General features: G+C 45.6%; 1 protein-coding gene across 1 annotated transcript in view; it reads left to right on the top strand.

The window, feature by feature from the left end:
* Positions 1–26,537, top strand: part of CSUI_002876 (snf2 family n-terminal domain-containing protein) — a gene marked incomplete at its 5' end in the record, with an annotated part of 28,890 nt that extends 2,353 nt beyond the window's left edge. The window contains 16 exons of the mRNA XM_068063075.1: positions 580–3,772; positions 4,958–5,873; positions 6,862–7,249; positions 8,524–8,789; positions 9,393–10,219; positions 11,053–11,156; positions 11,985–13,535; positions 14,943–15,117; positions 16,012–16,427; positions 17,811–17,883; positions 18,825–18,980; positions 19,789–21,043; positions 21,586–22,361; positions 23,083–23,885; positions 24,609–24,795; positions 25,382–26,537. Of these exons, the coding sequence (XP_067924949.1) occupies positions 580–3,772; positions 4,958–5,873; positions 6,862–7,249; positions 8,524–8,789; positions 9,393–10,219; positions 11,053–11,156; positions 11,985–13,535; positions 14,943–15,117; positions 16,012–16,427; positions 17,811–17,883; positions 18,825–18,980; positions 19,789–21,043; positions 21,586–22,361; positions 23,083–23,885; positions 24,609–24,795; positions 25,382–25,804 (11,509 nt within the window). The 3' untranslated portion in view covers positions 25,805–26,537. The remainder of the gene's footprint in view (positions 1–579; positions 3,773–4,957; positions 5,874–6,861; positions 7,250–8,523; positions 8,790–9,392; positions 10,220–11,052; positions 11,157–11,984; positions 13,536–14,942; positions 15,118–16,011; positions 16,428–17,810; positions 17,884–18,824; positions 18,981–19,788; positions 21,044–21,585; positions 22,362–23,082; positions 23,886–24,608; positions 24,796–25,381) is intronic.
* Positions 26,538–27,000: the final 463 nt, after the last annotated feature.

The raw sequence follows: 27,000 nt of genomic DNA, 5'->3' as shown, positions 1-27,000 counted from the left end.
TATAGATCCACATCTCTCTCTCTATGAATATATATATATATATATATGTCTTGCTGTGTACGTATATATGGATCCATGTATGTATGTATGTGTAGGGGGTTCTTTGATAACGGTGGTGTGTGCGTGTATGTCTACCTGTGGACGTTATGTGTTTCTTCATGTGTCTGTAGATACCTCGTAGAGGCTGCTGACTGTTCTTTTTCTTCTTTTTCTTTTTTCTTCTTCTTCTCGGGCCTGAGGTGTAGCATCGAGGCTTGTTGAAAGGTGTAGAAGGAAGAGGAACAGAAGAAGAGAAAGTTGGACACATCCATCATGCTCGCCTGTGTAGGTCGTAAAGACGGGCCTCCCTCCCCGCCCCCGTCTTGAGTGTCTTCGACGCAGCAGAAGCTCTTCCACCCGTGGGAGGAAGTCTCCCCGTATCCACCTCCACCTTGTATATGCACAACTATCTCTATCTAGACAGTCGGAGGGATGATATATGCGAGACATCTATCTATCTATCTATTGATCATGTAGATAGTCATGTATGCCTCTGTTTTGCCTATGACATATTATCCTCTTGGTACTTTGTGTTGGTAGGTACAAGATATGGCGAATAGGCTGTCATGTCTCAATAAGAGAAGACTTCGAAAAGCAGCAACTTCTTAAACACACCCGACGACACCTCTCTTCTCTTCCTTCCTCTTCTTCTTCTTCTTCTTCTCTTTCTTCTTGTCACTATCCTCCTCTTATTCCCGCGGGGATGAGGCTAAATGGACTCGTCCGAGAAGCGTATGGCGAGCATGATAGATCAATAGAAGAGAGTGGGGTGTATAGAAAGACTCCTGGAGATAGGGGGAGAGATGATGAGAGCTCTTTTCTTTTCATAGAGCCCCAGTATCTGTATGACTGTCTAGGTAAAGCATGGAATCTCTTCACGGAGCAAACGTCTATAGAAGATCGACATAAAAGTGGCGACGATACCAAAGCAACCTCTTCTCCTTGTTCTTCTTCTCGTCGTTCTATTCCCTTTGGAGATCTTCCTTTCTTCCCTATTCAGCCACCGGGGCTTCGATGTGAGCTTCGGCCTTATCAACAGAGGGCTGTCCTCTTTGCTCTTAGCCGAGAATGGCGAAGAGACAGGGGTTTCTCTCTCTCTTCTTCTTCAGTTTCTTTCTTAGATGAACCTTGTGGCGTATCTAAAGAAGAAGAGAAGGAGGAGATACAGGTGGGTTGTAGAGGAGATGTGAAGAGATGGAGGAAAAGTTCAGGACGAGGAGGAGAAGAAGAGAGAGGTGTATGTACAGTTGAAGAAGAGAATGAAGAGAAGAGTGAGAATGAAGGGGGGAGAACAAGGAGAGATGTGTTGAAGAGATTAAGGAAATTGTTGTCGAGATCTTATCGCTATCCTCCCCAAACCGCGACGAATCTTATATGGCAAGATATACTCTTACCTTCAGGTCGATTCTTAGCCTTTCATTCTCTTACAGGAGACTATAGAATCTTCTCGGAGAGAACAGAAAGAAGAGAAGATCAGGCGTCGATGCTGCTGTCTCCTCTTGAGAGAAGAAGGAGAACGAGATATGATGAGAGAGAGGGGGGGTGTGAGAGAGATGCTTCTTCTTTCTCTTCTTCTCAAAGTGGATCAGAAGGTAGAGAGAAGAGGGAAGGAGATAAAGAAGAACAGGAAGAAAGATTGAAGAGAGAGAGAATTATGGAGTGTATCTACAGTCATGATAGAAGGTACCTAGAGAAGATGATCGTTGGCTGCAGTAAAGAAGAAAAGGAGAGAAATGACGTAAAGAAGGATGAAAGAAGAGAGAGTATGGATCTGCGAACGGGAAAAGAAGATAAAGAATACCAAGACGAAGGAGAAGAACATGAGCCAAACCCAGCTGTGAAGAATAGAAGTTCTCGAGATACTGAAGGGGGCATAAGAAGACAGAGAGAAGTCGGCAGGCAGAGACGCGAAGAAGAAGCACAGGAGAGAGAAGAAGAAGAGAAGGGCGAGAGAGAAGAAGAAGAGAAGGGCGACAGAGAAGAAGATGAGAAGGGCGAGAGAGAAGAAGAAGAAGAGAAAGAGGAGAGAGAAGAAGAAGAAGAAGAAGAGAAAGAGGAGAGAGAAGAAGAAGAAGAGATTTTTTGTTTTGATGCGCCGGGTGGAATGCTGTGTGACGAGATGGGGCTAGGCAAGACTGTCGAAGCGATAGCCTTAATGCTCCTCCATTCTCATCCATCTGTCGAAGACGAACAAGAGACAACCAAATCTTCTTCTTCTTCTCTTTCTCCATCTTCCTCTGCACAATCTTCTCTCTCTTCTCCTTCTTCCTCGTCATCTTCTTCTACTTATCATACAGGTCTACGTGTTTTCTTTTCAGAGGAAGACTTACTAGCCGTAGCAGGCGATGTGCAGTTCGAATGTGTGTGTGGCTTCGAAGGCATGAGTCTTCTCGACCGAAGAAGAAGAGAACGAAAGAACGGGCGAGGCCTCTCAAGAAAGGACTCCGAATATCCTGATGGAGATAAAGAAGGAGGAGAAGAAGGAGAAGATGGTCTAGGAGTAACGAGAGCATCGTCATACCCCCTCCCTGCTGTGGTTCGGTTTGCATCTTATAAAGCTTCCGCCGATACCTCTACAGAGAGAGAAGAGAGAGAGGCCGCCTTTCCTCATGCGGTCTCCCTCCCTTCTTCTTTATCTCCTCTCTCCGTTTCAAAGCATGAAGGCTTAGGGAGAGAAGTCACGCGGGAAGGAAGGAGAACAAGAAGTAACAGAAGAAGGACACCCAAGGAGGGGGAGATCTCCTCTCATCTAGTTGATTCGGAGAGAAGAAATGAAGAAAAGATAGACAAGAAGAAGGAGGAAGGGAATGATGAGTCTGTTCAGAATCTTATTGATCGTAACAGGGATAGAAAGATGAAGACACAAAAAGCGAAGAAAAAGAAGAAGAATGGCAATTCTCAGGGAGGACCTGTAGTTGTCCTTCCCGTCATCCAATGTATTCTATGTAGACATATAAGTCATGTCTATTGTATGGGGATAGATCTCAAGAAAGATGCAACGGACCAGTCTTTCTTCATATGCCCCTACTGCCAATCCTCCTCCTCCTCTTCTTCTTTTGTGGACGAGCAGGCTCTTTCTCTTCTCAGGAACACATCGAGTGCTTCTCCTCCTCACATCTTCCCCCTCTCTTCTTCTTATAAGTGCGATCAAGATGACAAGACAACGTCATCCTCCCCCCTCTTCCAGCGGCAGCTACGCAAAGACAACCGACGTAGATCTGAAGAAGGAGAGAAAGAATCGAGACGGCTGGAGGCTCTCGATTCTCCTCCTATTTACCAACGACCCAGAGAACACGACAAAAACCGCGAACTTCATGGGGGAACGCTTTCTAAAGGGAAGTGTGAGATATCTCTAATTTCTTCTTCTTCTTCTAGAGAGCCACTTGAATCTGTCTCCTCTTCCTCGTCCTCACCTTTATCTCGGTTGTGTGTCTCTTCTTCTTCCTCTTCTTCGCCGTCTTCATCGGGGCAATTTCTTTCACAAGAAGAAGAGAGAGAAGAGATGCGAAGACGACTACAGGAGAGAAGAAGGCCCTCAAGAGCAGAAGTCAAAGGAAATCTAGTACTCTGTCCCACAGTCATTCTTCAGCAGTGGATAGACGAGATTAAGCGTCACACAAGGAGAGAAAGAACAAGACACTCCAGAAATCTCTCGACATCTCTTAAATCGTCTCTTCTCAAAGTCGGCGTCTATCCAGGGATCAAACATGCTAGAGATCTATTAAGAAAAAATGTTAGTCCAATGAAACACACAACTCTCTCGCCTCTTTCTTTCTTTCTCACTCTTTCTTTCTTTCTTTCTTTTTCACTCTCACTTCCTTGTCTATTCCTCTCTCTGCCGTGCACATATATCTTTTTATGTGTATCTCTCTCTCTACCGCTCTCTCTCTCTCTCTCTGTAAGGACATGTGTATGACTATCTGCTGATCTGTGTAAGATGGACTATGAAGTGTGTATGTACCCATGTGGCTATAGTTCTATAGATAGGCCGATAGACACGGTTGAGAGCTAATTTCTTGAGTCTTTTAGCTGAGTAAGAAAGACTCCGTTTTCTTCTGTAGGAGGTCCCTAGGTCACTCCTTCTTCTCTTACGCATGCTGCGCCATCTAGGGAGAGGACCACTGAGGACTTTCCTTATCGTAGAGGAGAAGTGTGTCTTTATGCAATCTTTATCTGTATATAAGCCGTTTTAAACACATCATACTTTGTGTATCTTCTAATCGAGAAGAGAAAGAAGAAGAAGGATCTCCTCCTCCCTTTCTTGCTGTTTCTAACCTTTTTGTACCAGTCTTTATAGAAGAAGCTCTTCTTCTTCTTTCCCCAACTAGACAGATAAGAGACCGACACTTCTTTCATATTCCTCTATGGATAGACAGTCGTCTATGTTCAATAGAAGAAGAAGAACTCTTTCCTTTTCTTCTCACGACGGGGAGGAATCGTTCGATGAGGAATTGTCATCCGCCAACCACTTCAAGCTAGAAGGGACTATATCGGGATCAAACACCTTCACGTAGATTCATTTCCTTTTGTCTTTTTTGTCTTAGTTCTTTCTTTCCTATGTCTTTCTTTCTTGTCTTTTACTTATCTCTTCCTCTCTTTCTCTCTTCTGTCTTGCTGCGTCTCTTTTCTTTGAGAAGAGGAAGAGGAGGGTGTGAAATATTTGAATGAGAAGAGAAAGAGACACACGCATCCATGGGTCTACTACATCTTTTCGTATGCGGATGAGAGTGAGTGGTGTGGGGATATGTATGAAGATTCAAAGTTGAAGAGAAAAAGCAGATGCCTTGTTTGCTTACTTTGTTTCTATCTGTAAGACTTTTTCCTATTCTCAACAGTGTAGATACACCCCAGTTGTTCTCCTAGGAGCATCTATTCTTCTTTGTGCTCTTCCGTTTCCTTTCCTGCCCTGTCTTCGTAGATTCTTGATCATGCTAGGCGACTCTTCAGTTCTTCATCTCCCACTCCTCCCTTAGTCAACTCTGGAAGAAGTAGTAGTCTCTCCTCTCAATTTCTTCTCGTCGATCCATCAAGAAGAAAGTCGGATCTTTCTCCTTCTTCTCCTTCTCTGCTTTCAAGACATGCATCCTTTTCTTTTTCTTCTTCGTCTCAGCCTCTTCCTCTCGATTCTAAACAGGTCCCTCCCAACTACTCCTTGCCTTCTGTCTGTATGTCCTCTTCTTCGATGCCTCATTCTATCTCTTCTTCTCTCTCCCACTCTCGAGGGTCTCCAGATAAGAAAGCTCATCTCTTATCACCCTGTTCACCCCCTCGGAAGAATGGAGAAGAAGAGGAAGAGGAGAGTTTGAAAGAAGTTTTGTATTTATCTCAAGCAGATGACGAAGATGCTCTTGTCGTAGTGAGGCCGGAGCAGTTCAAAGTCTTTGATGTGGTACTTGTGTCTTATGATACTCTTAAAGAAGAGATTTGGTTCTCTCCCTCCCCCTCTTCTTCGAGCTGTAGACCATCGACAGCATGTCTCGACACACCACAGCGACTCTCGAGACCATTCTCATTCTCATCTTCTCTTTCTTCTTCTTCTTCTTCTATGACTTTTCAAGCGACTACAACAACTACGAGTCAGGCAGGGGGGATTTCTTGTGAACAGTTTCTTTCCTCTTCATTCATAGCAGGAGAAGAAGGAAAAGAATCCGTTCATTTTCGAGGGAAGAGATATGCTGCGAGTGGTACAGCAGTAAGCTTTTCTTCTTCTTCTTCCTTCCGTGGGGGGGGGGGTTTAGGTTTAAGAAGAGAGAAGAGATATCGAGTTCTTCACTCACCTCTCTTACAGGTCCAGTGGTGGAGGCTCCTAATTGATGAGGCTCAAATGGTCGGAGGTACAAACTCTATCCTTAATCTATCTACCTCTCTCTCTCTCTTTCTTTACAGGTTACTTCGCTTATGTACAAGTGCGATTCTCCCGTCAGCCATACCTACTTGGCTCTTTCTTTCATTCTTCCTCTCTCTTCTATGTGTCGACTCTTTTCTTCTTTCTTGGGGGTTGTCTTTACTGCTAGTATTCCCCTTTCAGTGCCTCCCGTGATGTCTGCAGCATGCCTATTGTAGGGGAGGGAGAAGTACATCAAGGTGTATATACACTAGATGTGTGTACATACACCAGGCGTGTATTTATCTCTTACCGTGCAGATGCTCACCTTGTCTGAACTCACTTGGTCAAAGAGAAGGCGGGAAAAGAGAGACGAAGACGTCTCTCTTTCGAGATCTCCATACACAGTAGTAGTAGTAGTAGCGGAGATTTCCAAAGTATTTACGAAAATGACCAGCGTGAAGATGGGGAGGAGTTTGCAAAAGCAACTTTGTTCCTCCCGGGCTTTCCCGACTTCGATTCTCTCGCCTCTCTTTGCTGTTTCTCTTTTCTGTCCGATGCTCTAAGTGAATGACCTTTACTTTCTTTCTGTAGCCGTTCCTTTTCTTCTTCCTTCTTGTCGTCCCTGCTTTTCTCTTCTCCCCTCCTCCTTGTTCAATTTCTTCTATATCTTCTGTTCTATACTGCCCGTGCGTCTATCTCTCAGTTCTTCATCATCCTGTTATTCATGATCTTCATAGGTCTCTATCTTTCTTAAGCGTATTCCTCCTTACCTATTTATCCTCTCATACATCGCCTTCTCTTCTTCTCTCATCACTACATTCTCTCCCCCCTCCCCTTCACCCCCACCTCACATTGTTCTTATCTCATCCTTTCTGATTAGGTCTGTCTCTCTCTGTCTCTTTCTCTCAAGACTTCTTTCCTTCTCGTCAATCCTTCTTGTCTGTCTTTCTGTATCCCTCCCCTGTTTTCTTTCTTCTTCTTTCTCTTCTTTCTAGGCTATTCCCTTGCAGCTCAGTTTGCTCGAGCGTTAAGTGCAAGATATCGATGGTGTATATCAGGGACGCCCCTCCTTCACGCCACGAGTGGATCAACCGGTAGTAGTCAGACTAGACATTCTTCAACTTCTCGCAATCTAAAGAAGAATAAGAATTCGCAAGCATCTCTTTCTCCTTTCTCTCCTTCTCATGCAAAGAGAAAGAGAGAAGACGAAGAGAAGAGGAAGAAAGATGAAGGAGGTGCTAGGAGCGGCTCCTCTATGGTCAGGTTATACAGTCGAATAGGCTATGTCAAGAATCTGCATCTCTCAAAAGAACTCGCAGGTCTCTTGTCAGCTTTAAAGCTTGAAGGTTCGATTCCTGGTGTGACAGATCCATCAGTTCTCCAGTAAGCTCCCATGATATCTCGCCCTTCATAAGCAGAACTTCGATATCTAGGGTGACTTTCTTTAAGATTGCTCGTTCTATCCTTAGTGACAAGTCTGTCTTCGCTCTCTGATAAGAAAGAAGGGTTGGAGAAAAGAGATGAAAAGATTCAAGACATAAAGCTCCCTTGAAGTCAGAGAAGTCTTCTTGGAGATATCTTGCCCTACTCTCGGTTCCTTCGTCACCTCTATACACATATAGAATGTATATATATGTATACCATGTGTGTTTGAAGATGCATATATCGTATATATGTATGCGTATGCATAATATGTACATATGCATACAGAGAGAGCGAGAGATGTGTACACCGTAGGTATCATAGGACAGTGACAGTTTTCTATTGTCTGCAAAGGTGTCTGAAGTGGAGTGAGTTCTCTCTTTTCCTCTGGAGAGACAAAACCGACGTTACGGTCGTTCCTTACAGGTGGTGTGTGAGCCTCGTTCATTTTAGTCGTCTTAGAGTGAAGTATCCCCTCTCATCATAACGACCACGAATCTGTCTTACTCTTTCCCTAGGTTGCTAGAAAGGGATGTCCTCTTTCTACAAGTGCGCTAGATAGATAGGCAGAGATACATAGATGGATCCAAGATAGATAGATAGATAGATAGGGATAGATTCAAGATGGATAGAGTCAAGACAGAAAGATAGACTAAAGATAGATAGATAGATAGGTTCCAGGTAGACATGTAGATTCAAGATAGATAGGTAGATTCGTGACAGGCAGATAGTTAGAGAGCCATTCACATTGAAGAAAGGAATGCAATATAGAGGCTTTGGTAGAATAGAGAAATGGCGGAAAGAGCTCGCAGTTTCTCATTGCTAGCACTCTCGTTTTCTATATTATAGCATGGCCATGCGTACGAACATGTCTCTATTCTTCTTGCGTCTGTTTTCTTCTCCCATCTATCTACCTACCTATCTGTCTGTGTATTTATCTCTCTGCCGATCATCCGATGAAGACCCCCTTAGACCAGCGAAACTTGCTGCATGCATGCAGTTGGTGTGTATATGCAGGTGTACAGTCGCAACATAACAACGTCACTCGCAGCGGCAGTGGATGACACTTAGATAGCATATACACGCTAATACATACAACGTTTTCAAAATGACTCTAAGATCTCTGGGAGCAACTATCTACATGTATCTATATATCTATCTATAGACCTTACGTTCTGCTTGCCTCTGTATAGTGGAGCGTGATTCTTGTATGGCGTTGTTTCTTTCTTTTTCAGACAGCTCTTTCAGCCGTTAGGTTTGGGTCTTCCTTCCTCCCTTGTTTTATCTCCTGAATCGAATGCACCAACAGACCCTTCTCTCTTGGCTTCGTCTAAACGTCTCTCTTCTTCTTCTTCTTCCGCTTTTGAATTAGCTGGGAGTTGGTCTAGAAGATCACGCCCCTCATGGCTACCTGGAGAGCATGCATGGGGGAGGTCATCTTCTCTTCTTTATACTCTTGTCGATCTACTCTTTCCGCTCTTCTGGAGAACCAATATGAAAGGTGTAGTTTTGCATCTCTTCTTAGCTATTGTCCAGTCATATTTCGATATCTAAAAGGTATTTCACGTTTGTCGTCTTCTTGCATATAGAGATAGATGGAGTGTATGGATCGCTATGGAGAAGAGTTCTTTTCACGTGAAGGTCGATACTATCCGTATGGTCACGTCGGGGTGTATCTCCAGCCTCATGCATGCAAGAGAAGAAGAAGAAGCTTGTATAGATGATATCTCATGTTTCCGAGGCTGAATGAGATAATACAACAGGACCAAAGGAAGATCTGACCGTGCTGTCTCTCCTCGGTGTCAGATCAATGCGTATAGTGTATGTACACAGGGAGACATAGGTGGATATCCACCATGAGCGTTGCCTCTGTCCATGCATGCGCTTTCTCTTCTTGTTTGATTTCGAACTCTTCGCCTCTCCATCTGCTTTCCTTCTTCTCTCTCTCCGCATTGAGTGATCAGTATTGGGTAGGTGTCGTGTTCTTCGAATATCCCTCTATCTATGTACCTATCTCATCTCTCCTTCTCTCTCTGTCCTTTTCTTTCTTCTCTCCTTTCCTATCGATCTTTTCTTCATGTGGCTCTCTATTTGCCTTCTGTAGATGTGATGACGGAGCTAGGTATTCCTCCCCCTATTCTTCATGATATCTACGTTGATTTAAGTCCAGTGGAGAGGTACTTCTATCAAAGACAGCAGCAGAGTGTTCTCCAGAGAACTTCGTCTCTTCTTTTTCTTCTCCCTTCTTCACATTCTCCACCTCCTCTTGAACCGACCTTATCTTCTGATCTTCCTTCCACACATTATTCACCGCAGTCTTCTTTCTCTCCTACTAGCAACAACCCTATCCCCCCCTCTTCTTCCCCCCAGGCTTCTCATCTAGGGAGCTCCGCCCTTTCCACCGCTCCATGCGATTCCACGCTGTCTTTGACCGATCAAACGTCTAAGACGTCGGTAACCTCCGAAAGATCTTCTTCTTCTTTTTGCAATGACGATGTAGAAATTATAGGCCAACGCGCCCTTCTCTCGAGTTCTTCTTCTTCTTCTGTTTCTTCGTTTTCTTCGCCTTTCGATCTCGTGCAGCTGGACGCTCTCCTTTTAACTCTACGACAGGCCTGTCAGCATCCTCAGCTAGGGGCCATGGGGCTAAAGAAATCCAAGAAGGCAACTGCGTCATCGGGGGGGAGGGCCGGAGGAGACATGGGGGCTATGTGGGGTGGTTCTACCACTAGCATAGGGAGTAGCAACAGGGGAGGGAGAAGAAGAAGAGGAAGGCGGCAGGGTGGAAGAGGAGAAGGAGTGGGTGGACGGGGGGGAGAACAAGAAGCGAGAAGAAGAGCAAGAGGAGAAGTGGGGGTGGCTGGGGGAGAATTTTCGAGTCAATTCATGACCATGAGTGAAATTCTTGACAAACTTCTCCATGAAGCTAAAGTAAGAAGAAGAAAGACGAGGAGGAAGAAGAAAACGTCTTTTCTTCTAGACATCTACAGTCACTATGGCTATGTTTCTGTATTCGTGCTTTCACGTGCATGCATGTGTGAAGGTGGATGTACGGAGATATATGTAGATGTATGTACATGCATTATCTGTGTATATATCTTCATGTGAGTGTGTATGTATGGATATGATATATATGTGTATATGTGTACAGAATAGAGAAGAATTCCTTTGACCAAAGAGGAAGAAGAAGAGGAGGGAGTAGCAAGCACCCCATACATAGGGGCAGACATTCATGGCAAAGAATCGATTCGACATATCTTTATCTCTTCCCACTTTCAGAGGGGCAAGAGGAACATACCAAACCTTTTTTCTCTTCATAGTCGCTCCCTACTGAGAATAACCCCCAAGTCAAGCCATGAGGGACTTATAGTATGAAAGAAGGGAGGAAGATACATATACATACATACATATACATACATACATGTATGTATGCAGTTCTATTCCTTCTTCAACAAGACCTAGGTAGCTACCCCGAAGACTGGAGCTCTTCACCCTCGCCGGTCTCAGAGTAAGAAGAAGAATAATAAGAAGAAGACTTACCTGTTTTCTTTCTCATAGAGGAGGGGAGGTCTTCGGAGCCATTCTGACTGAGGAGAGAACAGGCTCTCTGTGTCAATAGTAGAACGAGATCTTCTTTCTGTCGTCTTTCTTTCTTTTTCTTCTTGGGAACTCTATGTGATATATACTTTCCTACTGAATGGAGAATGAAATCTTTATTTCTTCTTCTCTCTCTCTCTCTCTCTGTCTCTTCTCTCTTTGTTAAGCTTCAAGCAGAGGAAAACCTGCGGGCTTTATGTGCGGCGATGAATGGCCTCGCCGGTCTTGCAATTTTACGTGGACGTTTCCTCTCTGCGATGAATCTATACAGGTAAATAGAACTAACTCGCCTCCTCTACCTCACAATAGAGGCGTATACATATATATGTGTATATATCCGTCTCTCACTCTCTCTCTCGGTATCTGTATCTCTATATGTCTATCGGTATAGGTACATCTGTATGTGGCTGTGGAGAGGGAGATTGAGATAGGTATAGACGTGTTTATTTTCGCCGTTTGGTTTGATACATTTCTGTTCTCTTTCTTTATCCTTTGGTAGAATGGTTCTTCCCCTTCATAGTTGCAGCAAGGTCCTCCGTGTGAAGAAGCTAAGAAGACATAAAGACCCATGGTAATCTAAGCAGTCTCAACTCGTAAGAAATCTCTTGTAAGTAACAGCCTCTTTAGCGTTTAGAGGCAACACGAGCGTCATCGATTCAATTCCTCGATCTTTCGCTTGTCCTGTGTCTCCTCTTACTCGCCTGAGAAGAAGAGGGGGGGGGAGATGACTAGGTTCTACACCTAGACCTCATCGAGTCGTCCTCTCCGACTGCGGGGGGGGGGGCGAGGTTTCTTCTCTCTGTATGATAGAAGACTGCATGATCTATCGAGAGGTGTCTCACAAGATCTCCGGTCTTAACAAGTATCGTGTCTCTTCGGGGGTGACGGGTGGATGTATGGAGAGATGTACCTCGAGATTCTTCGTGTCTTAGTTCTCTCTTCTAACCCTAAACCCTTTCATCCCACCCGTTGAACCTTCTTTTCTTCTTTCTTTCTTTCTTTCTCTCTCTCTCTCTTTCTTTCATCTTTCTCTTTTCCTGTTTTCGCCCTCCACGTTTACTTCCTTCTATCTCTATGTCTGTCTACCTCTGCTTATCAGACATGTGCTTACAGTCGCTCAGTGTGGCGTCAAGCCTTCGTCTCGTCCTTCTTCCTCTCCTGGCACATCTCGATGTAGTCAGCAAGCCTCTCTTTATACAAAGGCCACTCCTAACGATCTTCCCACTGTTACGGGGCCCTCATCCTTCTCTTCCTTATCTTCAAAACAAGTAGGCGAAAAGAGCTCTTCAGAAACCTCTTCTTCATCTGCTTTGCCTCTTTCTTCTTCTTCTTCTTTTTCATCCTCTTGCTCTTCTTTTTCTTCTGGCTCGTGTGTGAAAGCACATGAGGAAGATTCTACTCGAGCATCTCCCTGGAGTCGAACCATGGAGTGGCCGAGAGACACCGGCGTGAATTTGAGAGGGGAGGGAGTCTCTCACCTTTTCTGTAGTCAAAGGGTGTCTATCTTTTATCTTGAGAGATTATTTCCTGGGTTGTTTAGCCTATATCAAGATGAAAGAGAGAAAGATCACAAGAGAACAGAAGCAGAAGAAGAAGGAGAGGGAAGATATGGTAATTTGTCCGTGTTAGGGGTGAAGAAGCTAATTAGAGATCAGCTAATTATGTCAGGAGATTACCATGTAGATAGCCTGCAGCAGATTCATGCGGCCTGTAATCTCTCTCAACTTCTGTCTGACCATTTAGATCGAATTCTTTCTTTTCTAAGGAGGAACGTCCATGATCATGACGAGGAGGAAAAGGCCTCTCAAGGAGGAGAAGGGAAAGAAAGAGAAGAAAAGGAGGGGTTAGGAAAAAGGCGAGTAGATGTAGAAGAAGAAGAAGATAAGGAGGATGAAAGGCGTGAATATATGTTGAGAGGTAGACACGATAGCATAAGAGGGAAAGAGAAGTCATCGTCTTCTTCTTCTTCTCGAGAAGAAGAAAGAAAAGCCTATGTAGAAGATCTTCGAAGTGAATTGCAGCTAGCTCAGGAGGTGTATAGACACCTGAGCTCCCGATACACTCAGAAATTCGTCCATGAGCTCGATCGAGCAAGGGAGATTTTTCGACTTCGAGAAGAAGCCGTCTCCAGGCATCAAGTACGTCGAGTTGGATATCTCTCAGGTGTCTACGTTGAAGAATCGAACGGGGCAGATTCAAGACAGCTTCAGAACAGCAAGAAGAAGAGGAAAGATCTTGAAAAGAGAGAAGAAGAAGAAACTGCTGGTGAGAATCTTAGCGGGGACAACTCTCAAGGAAAGACAGAAAGAGGAACGAAAGGCAAAGCATCCAGTGAGGGAGACGAAGAAGAAGAAGAAAAAGAGATAGAAGAAAAGCACTCCACTGCAAATGATCACTCTGAACCACCGCCTCCTTCTTCTTCTTCAGATGAGGAAGAGAAGGAGGAGGAGACAGGTTGTCGGAGTTGTGAAGGAGACGGCACAGAGATATCAGTAGGGGCGAAGGAAGGGAAGAGAATGTCTCCTTCTCCTTCGTTTTTAGAAGAAAGAAAGAAAAGAAGAAAGACGTGGAGAGAGACAAGTAGCGATGGACAGTGGTATATGGCCTGCCTAAGTCTCGATGAGGAATCACAGCAAGACCTAGTTAACAGGTAAGGTCGATTCTTCTTGCGGAGAAGGAGAAAGAGAGAGAGATGAAGGATGTGTTGTTCGTGTCTCGTCTCTCTCTCGGGAACTACTCCTCATCTACTAAGAGAGAAAAGGGGGATATTTATTTATTGATGAGGGGAGAGGAGCGAGAGTGAAAAGAAGTAGAGAGAGAATGAGAATCGACCTATCTGTATATCTTCATATAGGGCGAGAGATAGAGAGAAAGAACTGCTTTCAGACTAAGGAGAAAGAAGTGTTTCTTTTTTCATACGGCGCGAGTATCTCTAGGTGTTCAATACTAGTTGATCGATACTTGGCTCAGACGTTTAATTCATTATCTTCTTTCAACTCCTTTTCTCGCTCTTCTCGCTGTCCTCTCGCTCCTCACTATAGCCTCAGTATTCTGCTCTCCTCGCGTAAGACAGGGCTATGACTGAATCGATACAACATAGATATAGATCTACACGATAGTCCGAGAGTAAGCGAGAAAGAGAGAGCCAGTTAGAGCTCTCCGAAGTTCCAGGCTGTATACACACTCCGTTCAATCTCCGGAGACATCTAATTCTCGCGTAGACCCCATGACCTGTCAGAGAAGGAGCGCCGGCTCTACCATGAGATTCCTGTTTCTTCTTCTTCTTTCTTCTTCTGTCTCCGTCTATACTTGATCTTAGTTTAGCTGGTAGGAGCGATTGCCGTTCATGTTATGTGCATGGACGGAGAGAAAGAAGTGTATTAGCACGTTCATAGAGATAGACGTATCTCCCTCCGATTCTCTCTAGTAGGTCTCTCACAGAAAAGAAAGCTTTTAATCAGTTGGATCAGTAAGACGAGAGACCGGCGAAACTTATCAGGAGGTTCAGAGAGTTCGTTGAGAGAGTCGTCGTTGCGAAAGAACTTGACTCTTCTATATATCTATAGACATGCATGTGTGCAGAAGAGGTTGTCGGCGTGTGTATGTACAACTACCCTGTCTTGTGAAGGAGTTTCTTGCATGTTATGTAGCTTGCATGCATGTGTGTTTACTTGTGAAGATTGACCAAGACATCTGACGTCTAAACGCTCTTTTCATCCTTTGCTAGGGAAGGAAGGAGACTTCCTTCATAACGTCACGTGCAATGAATCCTCTTCGTAGGACGATGGATCTCCTCTCAGGAATTCCTCTCGGTAGTACCCCTTCATGCCTACATACGTATAGATAGATAGATAGATCGATACGTAGATAGATAGCTCCCTATCATTGATGAGAGCTCCGATCGCTATACCTCCCTTTCCCTTGTTTCTCTATATCTCTTCAGCATTCCATCTTTCTGTTCATCCACCTGGTTTACTCCTGAGTATCTATTACCGCTTTCTAACCCAGAGAATGTGCTTCTCCTTTTTGCCTATTCTTGCTCTTTTTGCAATTGAAGAGTCTCAGATTCTCTTGCGGACTTACGCGGCGGAGGTCGTGGTCCATTTGGCTGGCTAGGTGGATCGACGAGCGGTGCTTTACGTTTTCCTCACTTCTCCACATGCGCAGGTCTCGTCGCTTCTCTTCAACTTCATTTACAGCAGCTCTATGATAAACGTGAAGACCTAATTCAGGTAAGACAATGAAGAAAACGAAGATAGACATAAATTCATGAGAGAGGCGGGCGGTTCTGTAGGCTTGTTCGAATGGATATTAACTACGTAAGATATAGACCAAAGTCATACCTGCTGTCACTCATCATGTAACTAAGAGAGATCAACGTAGGTGGGGGGAGTTAGGTTCTTCTTCAGGTCGATTTCTTTGTATCGATTCTACACCGTGTGCATGCTTGGGAGCTCTCCTGTATAGCTCTTTTCTTTAGAGTTAGTATGTGTATCCTTATCCCTCCTGTATATGTTAGAGACTTCCTCTGTATTTGCCGGTGGAAGTTAGGTATCTCAAACCGTGTAGAATCTGTTCAGACTTCTACTGTCTCAAAGATCACTCAAGTCTCCCGAGGTGTCTCTCTTCTCTCTTTCTTGTTTCTCTTCACTTCCCTTTATTTCTCTCTCTCTTCTCTCGTTCCGGGTGTTTATGATAAGACGGAGAAGTTCATCGACTTCTCGTTGTTGTCTCGCGACTAGAGCAGAAGGGACGGGGTGGTCATCCGTCTCTCCTTCTTCTTCTTCACACGAAGTTCATCTCTCTACCTGCACGATGATCGACACTTCTTTCACCGACACTCCTTGTTTCATCTATCATCATACTCACAGAATACGTTTCTCTTCTATGTATATGTATGAATATATGCAGATGTATATATGTATACATCTTCGTCTTCATACGTATATGTGTGTATGTGTGACGTGTGCTGTAAAGCAATCTTCTTCCTTTCTAAGAAGGCAAACGTCTTCTTCTTCTTGTGTGTGACTGTCGATCTGTTACTTTTCTGAATATCCCACCCTTTCTTTTGTCTCTTTCTTCATCGACCGGCACCTCGATCTTTCTTTTATCAACTTCTCTCTCAGGTTGTGATTTCTCTAGATCATCGAGGGACTCCTTCTGAAGAAGCTCTGGCCGCGTTTTCATCTTGTACCAATTGCAACGAGCTCTCTCGGCCTTTCTATCTCTCTCCTCCTAGCCGTGTCACTTCAGAGAAAGAGAAGAAGACATCTATAGGAGGAAGGGCTGAAGAAGAAACGATGAATGGAGGAGAAGAAGAATGTGCGAGGACGTCACTCGGTCTAACAGATGTCTTGGGAGAGAGAGAAGGAGAAGTTGAAGATGTGGGGAGATCGACAGATGGAATGGCTAGAGGGACGAGAATGAAAGGAAGAGGAGGTGATAGAGGGAGAACAAGCACACCGCACGAAAGGAGGATATCAACGACATCGATCATGAGAGGGCGATGCCAGCACTGTCGAATGATGCCGAAGATCAATGCGTAAGCCAAAACAACATACACACACACATACACATACCTACATATACACATAGGTATGCACATATAGCTAGAGAGAGATATGGCTTGCTCTCGATTGTTGCATACTCTCTTTAGAATACTCCCCTTGAAGTCTATATGTTTATATGTATTTCTGCATCCTTTCTGTCTCTCTCTAGATATATTTTGGATCTCTTCATACCTTTAGATATGTATCTGCATGCTTCAGTTGGTGTGACTTACTCACTCTTAAAATGACGAATCTAGCATGTCTACGCTATGATGTAAAGACCAAGCTTCACATGTTACTTCAGAGGAGATCAAGATAAAGTTGAGACGTTTTACTTCTCTTCAGCCAGAGGTAGACGAGAGAGAAAGTCTCAGGGAGTTGTTCCTGCCTTTATCAGAAAAGAAGGAGAGAAACCTTGTCGTTATAAGGAGCTAGCTCCTGTTATGCTCCACCCCGGTCCTCTGAACTTTTTCCTCGTGATCTTTCCTCGATGATAAGCCGAATGATTCTCAATGGGGGTGTTTTGAAGCGAAGGCAGTTAATAGAGACGAAGAAGACGCGTAGAGACACTCACCGCGCGACTCTACGGGGGATGCTAGAGCAGAAGAAGGGGAGGAGCGTTAGATGAGAAGATTAGTTAGATAGACTGTAAGCGAGTTACGGAGAGAGGAAAAGCTAACGTGGGAGAGATTCTCTCCTCTCCCTCGCCATCGTTCTCTTCACATGCACAAAGTATGGGCTTAGAGAGAGACAAGAGCTTTGTCTTTCTTCTAAGATGTTGTAGGGCTGCTAGAGAGGAGAAAAGCTTTTGAGGGTCTTCTCGGCTCATCTAAATGGAGCTTAGATAGTCATTCATGTACATTCTCTTGGATCGTACTTCTTAGCTTCATAACTTTCTGTATTGGGTGATCTCATGCTGGATAGCTTAAGACAGACAAACGACACCTTTTCTCTCTCTTAACGCATTTACGTATCCATACATACATGCATTCATACACAGAGAGAGATAGAGAGTCTGTCTATCTATCTATTGTATATGTATGTATGTGTCTTTATCCATTACGATACCCCAGTTGCGCATGCGTTAGAGGAAGACTCAAGTGTATTCAAACACCTTCGTAGGAAGGCTTGTTTGCTTGCTTTCTCTTTCCGCCTCGATATCTCGTGGCAAAGGTAGGGAGAGCTCATGTCAAAGAACCCCCTGCTTGAAAAGGCAAGTGAGAGAGGAAGTCGAGATTTCTCTGAGACAACACTCCTCTTCTCTTTCGTAATTCCCTTCCATGAAAGAGGAGATAAAAAGGATCCATCGTGACCTCTCTGTATTGTTCTTTTCCTCTCTTGAATCCTATCGCTCTTGTAATTGTCTCTGTGAACAGGTTACAGTACTTTCTCTACAGTCGGGTGGAGAAAGACGTGGGAGGTATAGGAGATGAAAAAGGGTTAGATGAGGTAAGCAGAATAAACGAAGGGCTTCTTCCGCCATAGCATGCATCGTCGTTTGCTGTGGTTGGGGCGCTGTCCCTTCTTTCTCTCCGTTACATACTGCTGACACTGTGGATGGCTCTCCAGACATAGAAACCACCTTCACTCTTTACCTCCCCCTGACACATAGAGATGAGGTGTATAGATAGATAGATAGATCAAAGATAGATAGATAGGTAGATTAAAGATAGATAGACGTTTCTTGGCACCGTGATATAAGCCAGTGTTTTGTGTGGTGACTCTGATGTGAAACGGTCTCTTCTCTTTTTTGTCACCTAGGGGTGATCTTGTCCTCTACGTGTCTTTTCTCGAAGACTCAGCAGGAGGCTTTTATATCTTGTCTCTGTCGGGTGTATGTACATGTATCTCTTTTACTCTCCCAAGTTACTCATAGATGACAAAACAACAGAGTGAAAAGTGCGTTGGAGTGAACGGGCATGCACTTTCCGGCCTTCCCTGTCTACCCCATCTTGTCTGGTTTCTCATCCTATATAGATCTCTATCTTTTTCATAACACTCGCCTGTCTTGATATCGCCATAGATAGACTATGAAGTGTTTTACTGGTATGTAGGCCTTCGACTACAGTCTTGGTACATCAAACAGTGTCGATAGATGATGGTGACGATGCTTTTTATGTATCTATGTATATAGCATCTACACATGTGTGTATGTATCCTCGTATATCTCTCCATAGTGAGAAGGCAGTCTAAGGGTGTTGTCTCGGCCTGTGAAGACCGACGAGCGTTCCTGTATTCTGCTCCAAGGCAGTTGCTGTCTCTACAGGAGAATGTCACGTCTCCCATTATCTCCCCTCCCATCTGTTTCTTTGAACTCTCTTTGCATGCAATAGAGTGTATAGTGGGAGCAGTCATAATTCTCCCTATGTTTGCTAATGATTCCTATACAGGGAGGCTATCATCACTTCGGAGACAGTGAGCTTTTGAAGGTAGTAAGGGTATTGCGGACTCTATTCCGTCGATACTTCAGTGAACGTCACGTCGAGCATCGACGAATTCTTCAAGCAGCCGATGAACACGTTAAAGAATTAGATGCGATCAAAAAGGTAGGAGGTCGCATGCGGTCTCCCTCCATACAAGCGTGCATGCATACAAAGCTGGAAAACAGCAGTCTTCTTATCACTCATTTTCCTTTGACTTTTCTTACTTCATATTGTCTGGTGACGTTTTCTTGTCGAGGTTAGAGAAAGTGAAAGAGATCTTTCTACGCATATATATATATATATATATATACTCGAATGGATAGATGGATAGGAAAGAAGAGAGAGTTTCTCATTCCTTCGTCCTGTTGTGAAAGACTTTTTTCCTCGATTCCTGTAGCTAGGTCTATCAACTGAAGAAGGCTCTCTAGGAATACAGAGAACGCTATGTGTCTCGTAGAGATTCCAAGTGTCTACTACTTCATGTATAGGAAAGGTCTCGAGTGTCAAACATCCACATGGATGGATTGAGAGGCTCTCAGGATGTTGAAATTCATCTATCTATGTGAGTTCGATCTATGTATATCCATGTGTATGTAGATACCTGCCAGCTCATGTGTTGCTTTGTAGTGTGACTGATCGTCAGTCAAATCGGCGAGTATGACTAAGAAAGACGTGCTTCTTCGAATTCTATTGTGTGAGTGTGGGAGCACTTCTTCATAGAGAGGAGATGTAGCTAGCTAACGGCAGTCTCTAGAGAGAACAAGACGAGCATTTTCTTCCTCTTCTTCTTTCTCACTAGATGTTCGCTTCGTGTTTGCTGAGGCTTGAGACGTAAGGCTTCTCTCCAAGACCTCTGAAGGGACGGAGAAGGCTCTCATGAATATGGCGCGAGGAAGGCTTCCCATGCTGTTGTTCTTTCCTTTCGTGATAGGAATCGATGGCGGCAGACGCGTATTTCTTTTCAAGCCGTCAAGTGCTTTCTGCCGTCGATGAGCTGAGGATGAGTGTATCTCGTTTTCGCTTGAAGACGCGAGAAGAAGAGCTTGCTGAAGCCGCAGCTAGGCGGTTAACTGGCGCAAGTGGGGCCGCAGCGGGTTTGTCTCCTTATTTAGTCGATGGCTATGCAATCTCGGCTGGTGAAGTCGAGCCGATGCAGGCACAGCTAGTCATTGAGCTCGGCTTAGCGACGTCAGCCTTACAACGTTCTCATCGTCAACATAGATACCTCAAGAATCTGCAAGAGGAAGAAGAAAAGAAACACGAAAGGAGGAAGACAGCCGCGTCATCTTTGCCCCTCCCTTCTGGATCAGAGGGTGACTGCAGGAGTAGCATGCAGAAGGGTGAAGACAGTGGGATAGACGTGAGTGTGGTGAAGAAGAGGCAAAACGTCGATTCTTCGGTGAATGGTGTCAATGATGAGCGTGAAGATAAAGAACTCTCTATACAGACGACAGCCAACAGCAGTATGGAGGATTTATCAAAGGAAAACGTCAACTCTGCTGAAAGAGATGGTACAGAAGAGAAGCTGATCGATGCTCTTCTTGAAGAGAAACATGAAGGAAGCTTCCAAACAGCTTCGATAGAGGAACAGAGTGAAGTTTCTGTATCGACGACTTCTAGTTCTACTGCTACAACAGCAAGCAGTGGGATACAGCGGGAGAGGAAGGACAGTGTACATACACTTGTATCAGATCAAGAGAAGCCTGGTGTCAATCCAAATCATGGTTTCTCGTCTTCTTCGGCTTCTTCAGCTCATAGTGAGCAGGTTGCATGTATTTCTGCGGGGGTTCTCGAAGAAGGAAAACAGCTTGCATGTATGAGGGAGAGAGAAGAAGAAGAAGAGAAAGAAGCTCACGTGGATCCCCTTCTTGCAGTGGTTACTACAGAGAGGCAAGAACCCGAAAAAGAAAGCGCGACACGTGAAGGGCCTTCTATTCCACAGCAGTCTTTGTCTGGAAGTCAAGATACTTCTCTAGCTTCGAATCAACGTATCGACAAGCCATCTCTTCAAGAGTCAAAAGTCGCAGAGAGGAACGTCCCTCGAGGAGAAGATGGAGATCGAGAAGACAAACGAGTTTGTCCTGTATGCTTTACTGAACTGGGAGAGAACTCCTTCACGGCCGTTCTTCCTTGTGCTCATCAGCTCTGTATCGAATGCAGTAAAACACTTCGAACCGAGAAAGTCTGTAAGTCCGATTCTCTCCTAAAGACATACCTGCATATACACCCTCCTCCTTTCTCTCATGCTGTAGCCGCATGATTGGGGGGTGAGCGGTCGAGATTCACGTTAGCTGTGAAAACTGGAGCTTTCTTTTGCCCCTGCACAAAAGTCTTCTAGAGTTTCCTGAGGTCTCAGGAGAATCTTTCTCCCTCATTCTTTTTCAAGCACCTTTGGCGGAGTCAGTGCATGCGAAGCTCGTCTATTCCCATGTCTCGCTGTTGGGTGACACACCAGCATAGTTGGCTAGATGTTTTTCTTTCTAGGAGGTTGCAGAAAAGGGGGAAGGAGACAGAATGGCGAGCTTATAGAGGAACACATGCATAACTACAAGCGGAAGTGTCTGTACATAGGGTGTACATACAACTGTCACATGGATAGGTAAACAGAGACTCTCTATAGAGATAGATATGTCTATTCTTGGGGTGGTAGATCTTACACGGCGGATAACACTCAAAGAGAATCTGTCCTGTGAAGCGAAACTTTCTCTTCTTCTCTTGTTTTGTGCAGCGAGACAAAGGAGCAAATCAGCAAGTGAAATGTGTCTCCATTCGGCAGTCGGGGTAGTTAGTCCTCTTTTCCAGAGACGAAAGCATTCGAATATCGTAGGAGCGTCATGTTCTTCCTCAACGTCTCTATCTTCCTCATCATTCTCTACGCTCCCTGCGGCAAGGCGATGCCCTGTATGTCGCTCTCCGTTTCTTCTTTCCCAAATCTCATATCTCTATGGAGAATCTTTAACACGTTCTAGAGAAGCGACTTCTTCCGATCGGCTGCCCCCTACGACTACAACTCCCCTAGGAACGCCTACATCAAAATCAAAGAGAAAGGAGATCTCAGGGGGATCGATACCCATCCCTGAATCTATAACGTCTTCTTCTTCTTCTTCTGACACTCAAGAGAAAGACAATGATGCTCTTCGTGTACGAGACGCGTGTTCTCCTTCTTCTTCTACCCGTCAGTTGTCAAAATTACCGCCGAGCTATTGTGAGACCCCTCATAAGAAAAGGCTGAGAAGTGAAGAGGGCGAGGAAGGGAAAGAAGAAGAGAAGAACGTTTCTTATACCCGAGAAAATAAAGAGGAACAAGGTGAAGATTATGCACCCCGTAATAGAGAAACGAAAGACGTTTCTGGAGATGGGGTGACACAAGGGAAGAACAGCGAGAATGCGAAGAAGCGTGGAGAAAAGGAAGAAGATCTCAAAACGTCATGCTCTTCTACTGATGTCGGGGGACCTGTAAGGGATGGAGAGAGAGACGGATGTCCGCAACCACCGTCATATAGGGTAAGAAGAAGATGGACCGATACAAGTCATAGAGTAAAGGAGAGATATTTCTCTCTTGTACCTACAGCGATGACTCCTGTCATACGATTGGTGTGTATTCCAAGCCGTGGGTTGATTCTGCCGTAGTCGACAAGAGAGTCCTTCTGTCTCCCACTCTTCATACTGATGAATATCGGAAGGACGCCATTCCTTCTGTTCCTATCCTTAGAAGTCTTTCTTCTTTTCAAGTCTCTCTCTGTTGTCGGATCTCGGCATAGAAGCCTTGTCCAGTCAATGCCACGGCCCTCCACACCCTCTCTTCTCAGAGACGTCCCAACCTAGGCAACCTTTTTTGGAGAGAGATGGCAGCTCTTCAAACAAAGGGCTCTTTCTTCTGTGTCTTTAAGTCATCTTCTTCTTGCTTTTGGAGTGACAGAACTTCAGTATATCAAGGCCTGAGAGCGCTTGCAACTTCTCTGTTGAGATGCCCTGGGTGGTCTCAAGAGCTGTGGTTTGTATAGTCTCCCACCTGATACCCCCTAAGAGGAAACGCGACTCGAAGTTAGAGAAGAATCTCTACCGGCGAGGGGGTCTTAGAGACTTCATAGTGTTCTTCACTATAGTTGGAGTGAAGATTGTATGTGTATGTGCACGTCCATGAAGAAGAAGAAGAAGCCTCTCTCGAGGGAGGGAAGATAGGTTGCTCTTTCTGCTTCTCTTTGGTGTGTTTGTCCATATATAGGAGACGACTTCACATAAATCTCCGGCATCTGCACGACGTCTTCAAGGTGGGTATTCTGCTAAGCTGGCGGCTGTTGTCGAGAAAGTTCTCGAGATTCTTCGTGATGCCTCATCATCTTCATCTCCTCTCCCAGTAACTCCTTCTTTGAGCCATAATCCAGGGAGATCATCTTCTTATCCAGGGTCACCTTCTTATTCTTCTCCCGATTCTGTCAACTCTCCTTCTCTCAATGGTGTCTCTTCACCCCCGATAGCATCGACGAAGACGACGTCGAGTCTCTCAGCAACGATGCCCGTGCCTACAGCAGCTTTATCTTCTTCGGACCTCGATCCACACCACAGCAGCATCGATTCTTCATGCTTTCCTTCTACAGCACCCATCACAGCGACTTCGCCACCGTCTCCTTCTCATCTAAATCTTTCAGGGACGAAGTCACCCGATGAGATCTCCTCGTCTCGAAGTGCTTCCTCACTACGTTCTTCCTCTCCATCGAAGATTCTGATCTTCTCCGAGTGGCTAGCTCTTCTTGATCTCCTTCAGTTTGCCTTGCATCGAAGCGGGGTCGAGGCAATTAAATACATGGGAGGAAGTCAAAAGTCAGAGAGCGCGAAGTTGCGACTTTTTAAGACAGATCCAGACACCCGGGTGATGCTGTGTAGTCTTCAGAAAGCAGGACGTGGTATCACATTGACAGAGGCGGATCATGTTATGTTCGTTGAAGTCCCTATGAATGCGGCGGATGAAGAGCAAGCGATTGGGAGAATCTATAGAATGGGTCAGTGCAAACAAACCCATGTATGGAGGTAAGGATGAGAATGCGTTAGACCCATCTTTCCTTTCTTATGTCCACTCTTCACCGTTCTCTGTCTGATAGAATGTCCGTCTCGATCAACCGCATCGATTTATGTGGAGGTAAAGGGAACTGTTGAGGAGAGGAGCTTAGAGGGAGTTGGCTAGAGAGCTCGTCGGCTCGTGTCACTGTTGGGTTCTCATGACTGTGGGGGGCACCTTTTTAGTGTACGTACACTTGGTTCAGAGAAGGACGAGAAGCAGATCGGCAAGGATCGGAAAACATATGTCGTATGCAAGTGTAGCAAAGTGTTCATTGGTTTCATCAGGGCTCTCATTCCTGAGGAAGAAGATAAAGAGAGTAATAGAAGACGGTCGGGAAGGCCTACTGGTGATTTGGCACTAGCATTTGATTCAGGGGGCCGATATTCAGTCATAGACGAAGTTGTGTGTTAAACATCCTGCATGGTGCTTCTCATCCTATGAAAATCTTCACCTATGATCTGTGCTGCTGCACCAAGTTGTGTGCACTACGTCGTCTCCTCTACAGCCTCCGGGGAAACATGGGTCCACTATAGTCGCTGTACTGACGCCTTCTCAGAATCTGTCTTTTCGCCTCGGCCATACACTGCTGATGTGCGCTCGTTGCATCTCTCTCCTGAGTTTATCCTCGTAAGAGAAGATCGTTTGGTAATTCTAATCTTTGCTGCCGTTGTGCTGAATGCTCACCCTTGCAGGTTCATTGTAAAGGACACTGTCGAAGAACGCATCGTGCGTATGCGAGGGAAGAAACCACAGGAAACCGCCGCTGCAAGCATGCTTCGCTCGCGATCTTCCCCTGAAGGTGTTGAGGGTTCAGAGGATGCCGCTGAAGACACTCAGTCATCTTTACTGCCCTCTGTTGCTCTTCTTCGTCTCGGCCAGGTGGGTCGCGAAAAAGGATACCTGCGGATTTATCGGAGGTGCCCTTCCCCCCCCTCGTCAGCCGGTTCTTTATCTCACGCAGGCACCAGGGATCTACGTATTCTGTTACTTTTTTGTGAACCAAAGAAATACTTTGAATGGATCAGTAGCCGTTAGATGGCACCTTCACAGACTGGGAGAGGGAGGGCCTTAGACATGGGTAGGAAGTGTCTTCTCTCTAAGACCACATCTGTATGGAGTGTAGGTGTACCTGCTCCTCACGTAGTGCTTCTTGGTTCCGTGGGTACAAATCTAGTCATTTTTAGGTACCTCTGACACGAGAGAAATCTGGAAGCGCATAAACATCGACACAGAACATCCTGAAGCGTCGATGTGTCCTCATGATGGAGAACACGCAGCCATTCTACAGTTACATGAGCCGGTGTGGATGCTCACATGGGGCTCTACTGTATTCTAGTGCGACCATCTCCCTTTGCGGGCACCTTCACAAGAGCAGGCTCGCCGACAGTAAAGCGGAGAGGGCTCAGAACATGGAAGTTCCACATCATCTTCTCATCTGGACCTATGTGTGTTGCCCCCGGAACAGCGCGTCACTGCCGCCGACATCGCCGTTCTCCTAGGAGTATCGGACTTCTCCCAAAGAGACACTAGTAATAAGTCCACTGCTGTTACAGGACGCCAAGTGACTGAGCGAAAACAGGAAGAGAGGAGCGAGAACCCTAGTCTGATAGTGGGACAGGAGGACGGTCGACACACATCAGAAGGGAGAAAGGAAGACAAGAAGGTGACTGGATGCGGCGTCAAGAGAGGTATATCAGAATCTGCGGGCGAGACCGCAGATAAGAAAAGAAGGATGGATGATGGACGACACTCGGAAGAGCGGCAATCCGAGCATGAGGGTGAACATGCCGCGAGGGGAGAAACCCGGGTCTTCAGGACTCCCGGAGAGACCAGCCTATCACTCCATCTCAGGCCGCTGGTGAAGCAGCCCTTCGAAGGGCACTCATGATGACTAGCAAGAGTTAGCGCCGCCATTTAAAGATCGATGTATTTGTGTTTTTCATGGGGATTATAGACACAAAGCAGGTAAAGGCTGGATGGAAGTAGCTGACGTGCTTTCCTTTCTGCATGTCGATTTCTTGGCTTCGCTAACTTGCCAGCAGGCGGACACCATCATTTGACCGCTACTGAGTCCTGGCACTGTTGTGTGGCGCTACATGCGAAGCACTGAGGAAGACGTCACCTGCAGGAGATGTCGTGGGTGAGCCTCTGTTTCTAGCAAGGTTTGGGATTTTCTCATGTCCTGCCATGCCAGGATGAAGGTGCAGACTGTCTATGTTTTGCAATTCCTTCTAGTCATGTCTTGGCTACTGTGCAAAGTTCTATTGGTTATCTGAGTGTAGACTGTGATTCTACGGAAAGGAGAGTCGTCCTTCTCTGGCGTCTATAGTTTCCGTAGAAAACGATGTAAATCCCGTCCGTACGGCTGTATCGGTCCCGACGGGTGTGAGTTCCCCCGGTCCGCCTAGGGGTTCTGGCCTCTACCGGGGAGGGCCGAGTTGACCGGACAGTTGCTGCCTTCTGGGATCAGGTAACTAAGTGACTGTCCAGCCCGATGAACCGGAACCTCTCTCCAGCTGGGAGACTGGGTGCCCCTACTCCACTCGACCCGGCGACCGGGCTCTCTGCCTCCTCAGGGTCTGTCTTGCCACTGACAAAAACGTCCCGGGGTAGTTGCAAACGAGGACGCCGTGTTTCCTAGGGAGCCGAAACAAGTTTCTTTCAAATGATGCTTGTGACGGCGGGTAAGACGCACATGGCTTGACCGGGCGAACACTGACTCTCTGCGACAGAGCGCTCATTACCTCTCAGCAGCTCCTTTTGGAAGCTCGCCAACGCCTTCGCAAATGAATTAACTGAAGCAGCCTTCTTTCTCAGGTCTTCTGTTTAGAGGCAACAGAAGGAACTGCCGCTGACTTTATTGCTGTCGTCGCTATCCAACACATCAGAAAGCCTAGGAGAAAGTTTGTGCACAGCCGCGAAACAGTTTCTTCCACTAACCATCTCCTTTTGTTAACTGATCCTCGGCCACCCTCGGAATAACCGCGCGGCTCTCTAAGAACGCACGGGTATAAGATGGCACAACCGTAAGTGGTCAAGTCGGGACTGTAGAGGAATTATCGCTTGGTTCGGGTTCATACATCT

Source organism: Cystoisospora suis (assembly GCF_002600585.1).
Source record: "Cystoisospora suis strain Wien I chromosome Unknown contig_1225, whole genome shotgun sequence".
NCBI classification, from domain to species: Eukaryota; Apicomplexa; class Conoidasida; order Eucoccidiorida; family Sarcocystidae; genus Cystoisospora; species Cystoisospora suis.
The sequence above is the reverse complement of the archived record's forward strand: the minus strand, read 5'-3'. Positions and strand labels throughout refer to the sequence as shown.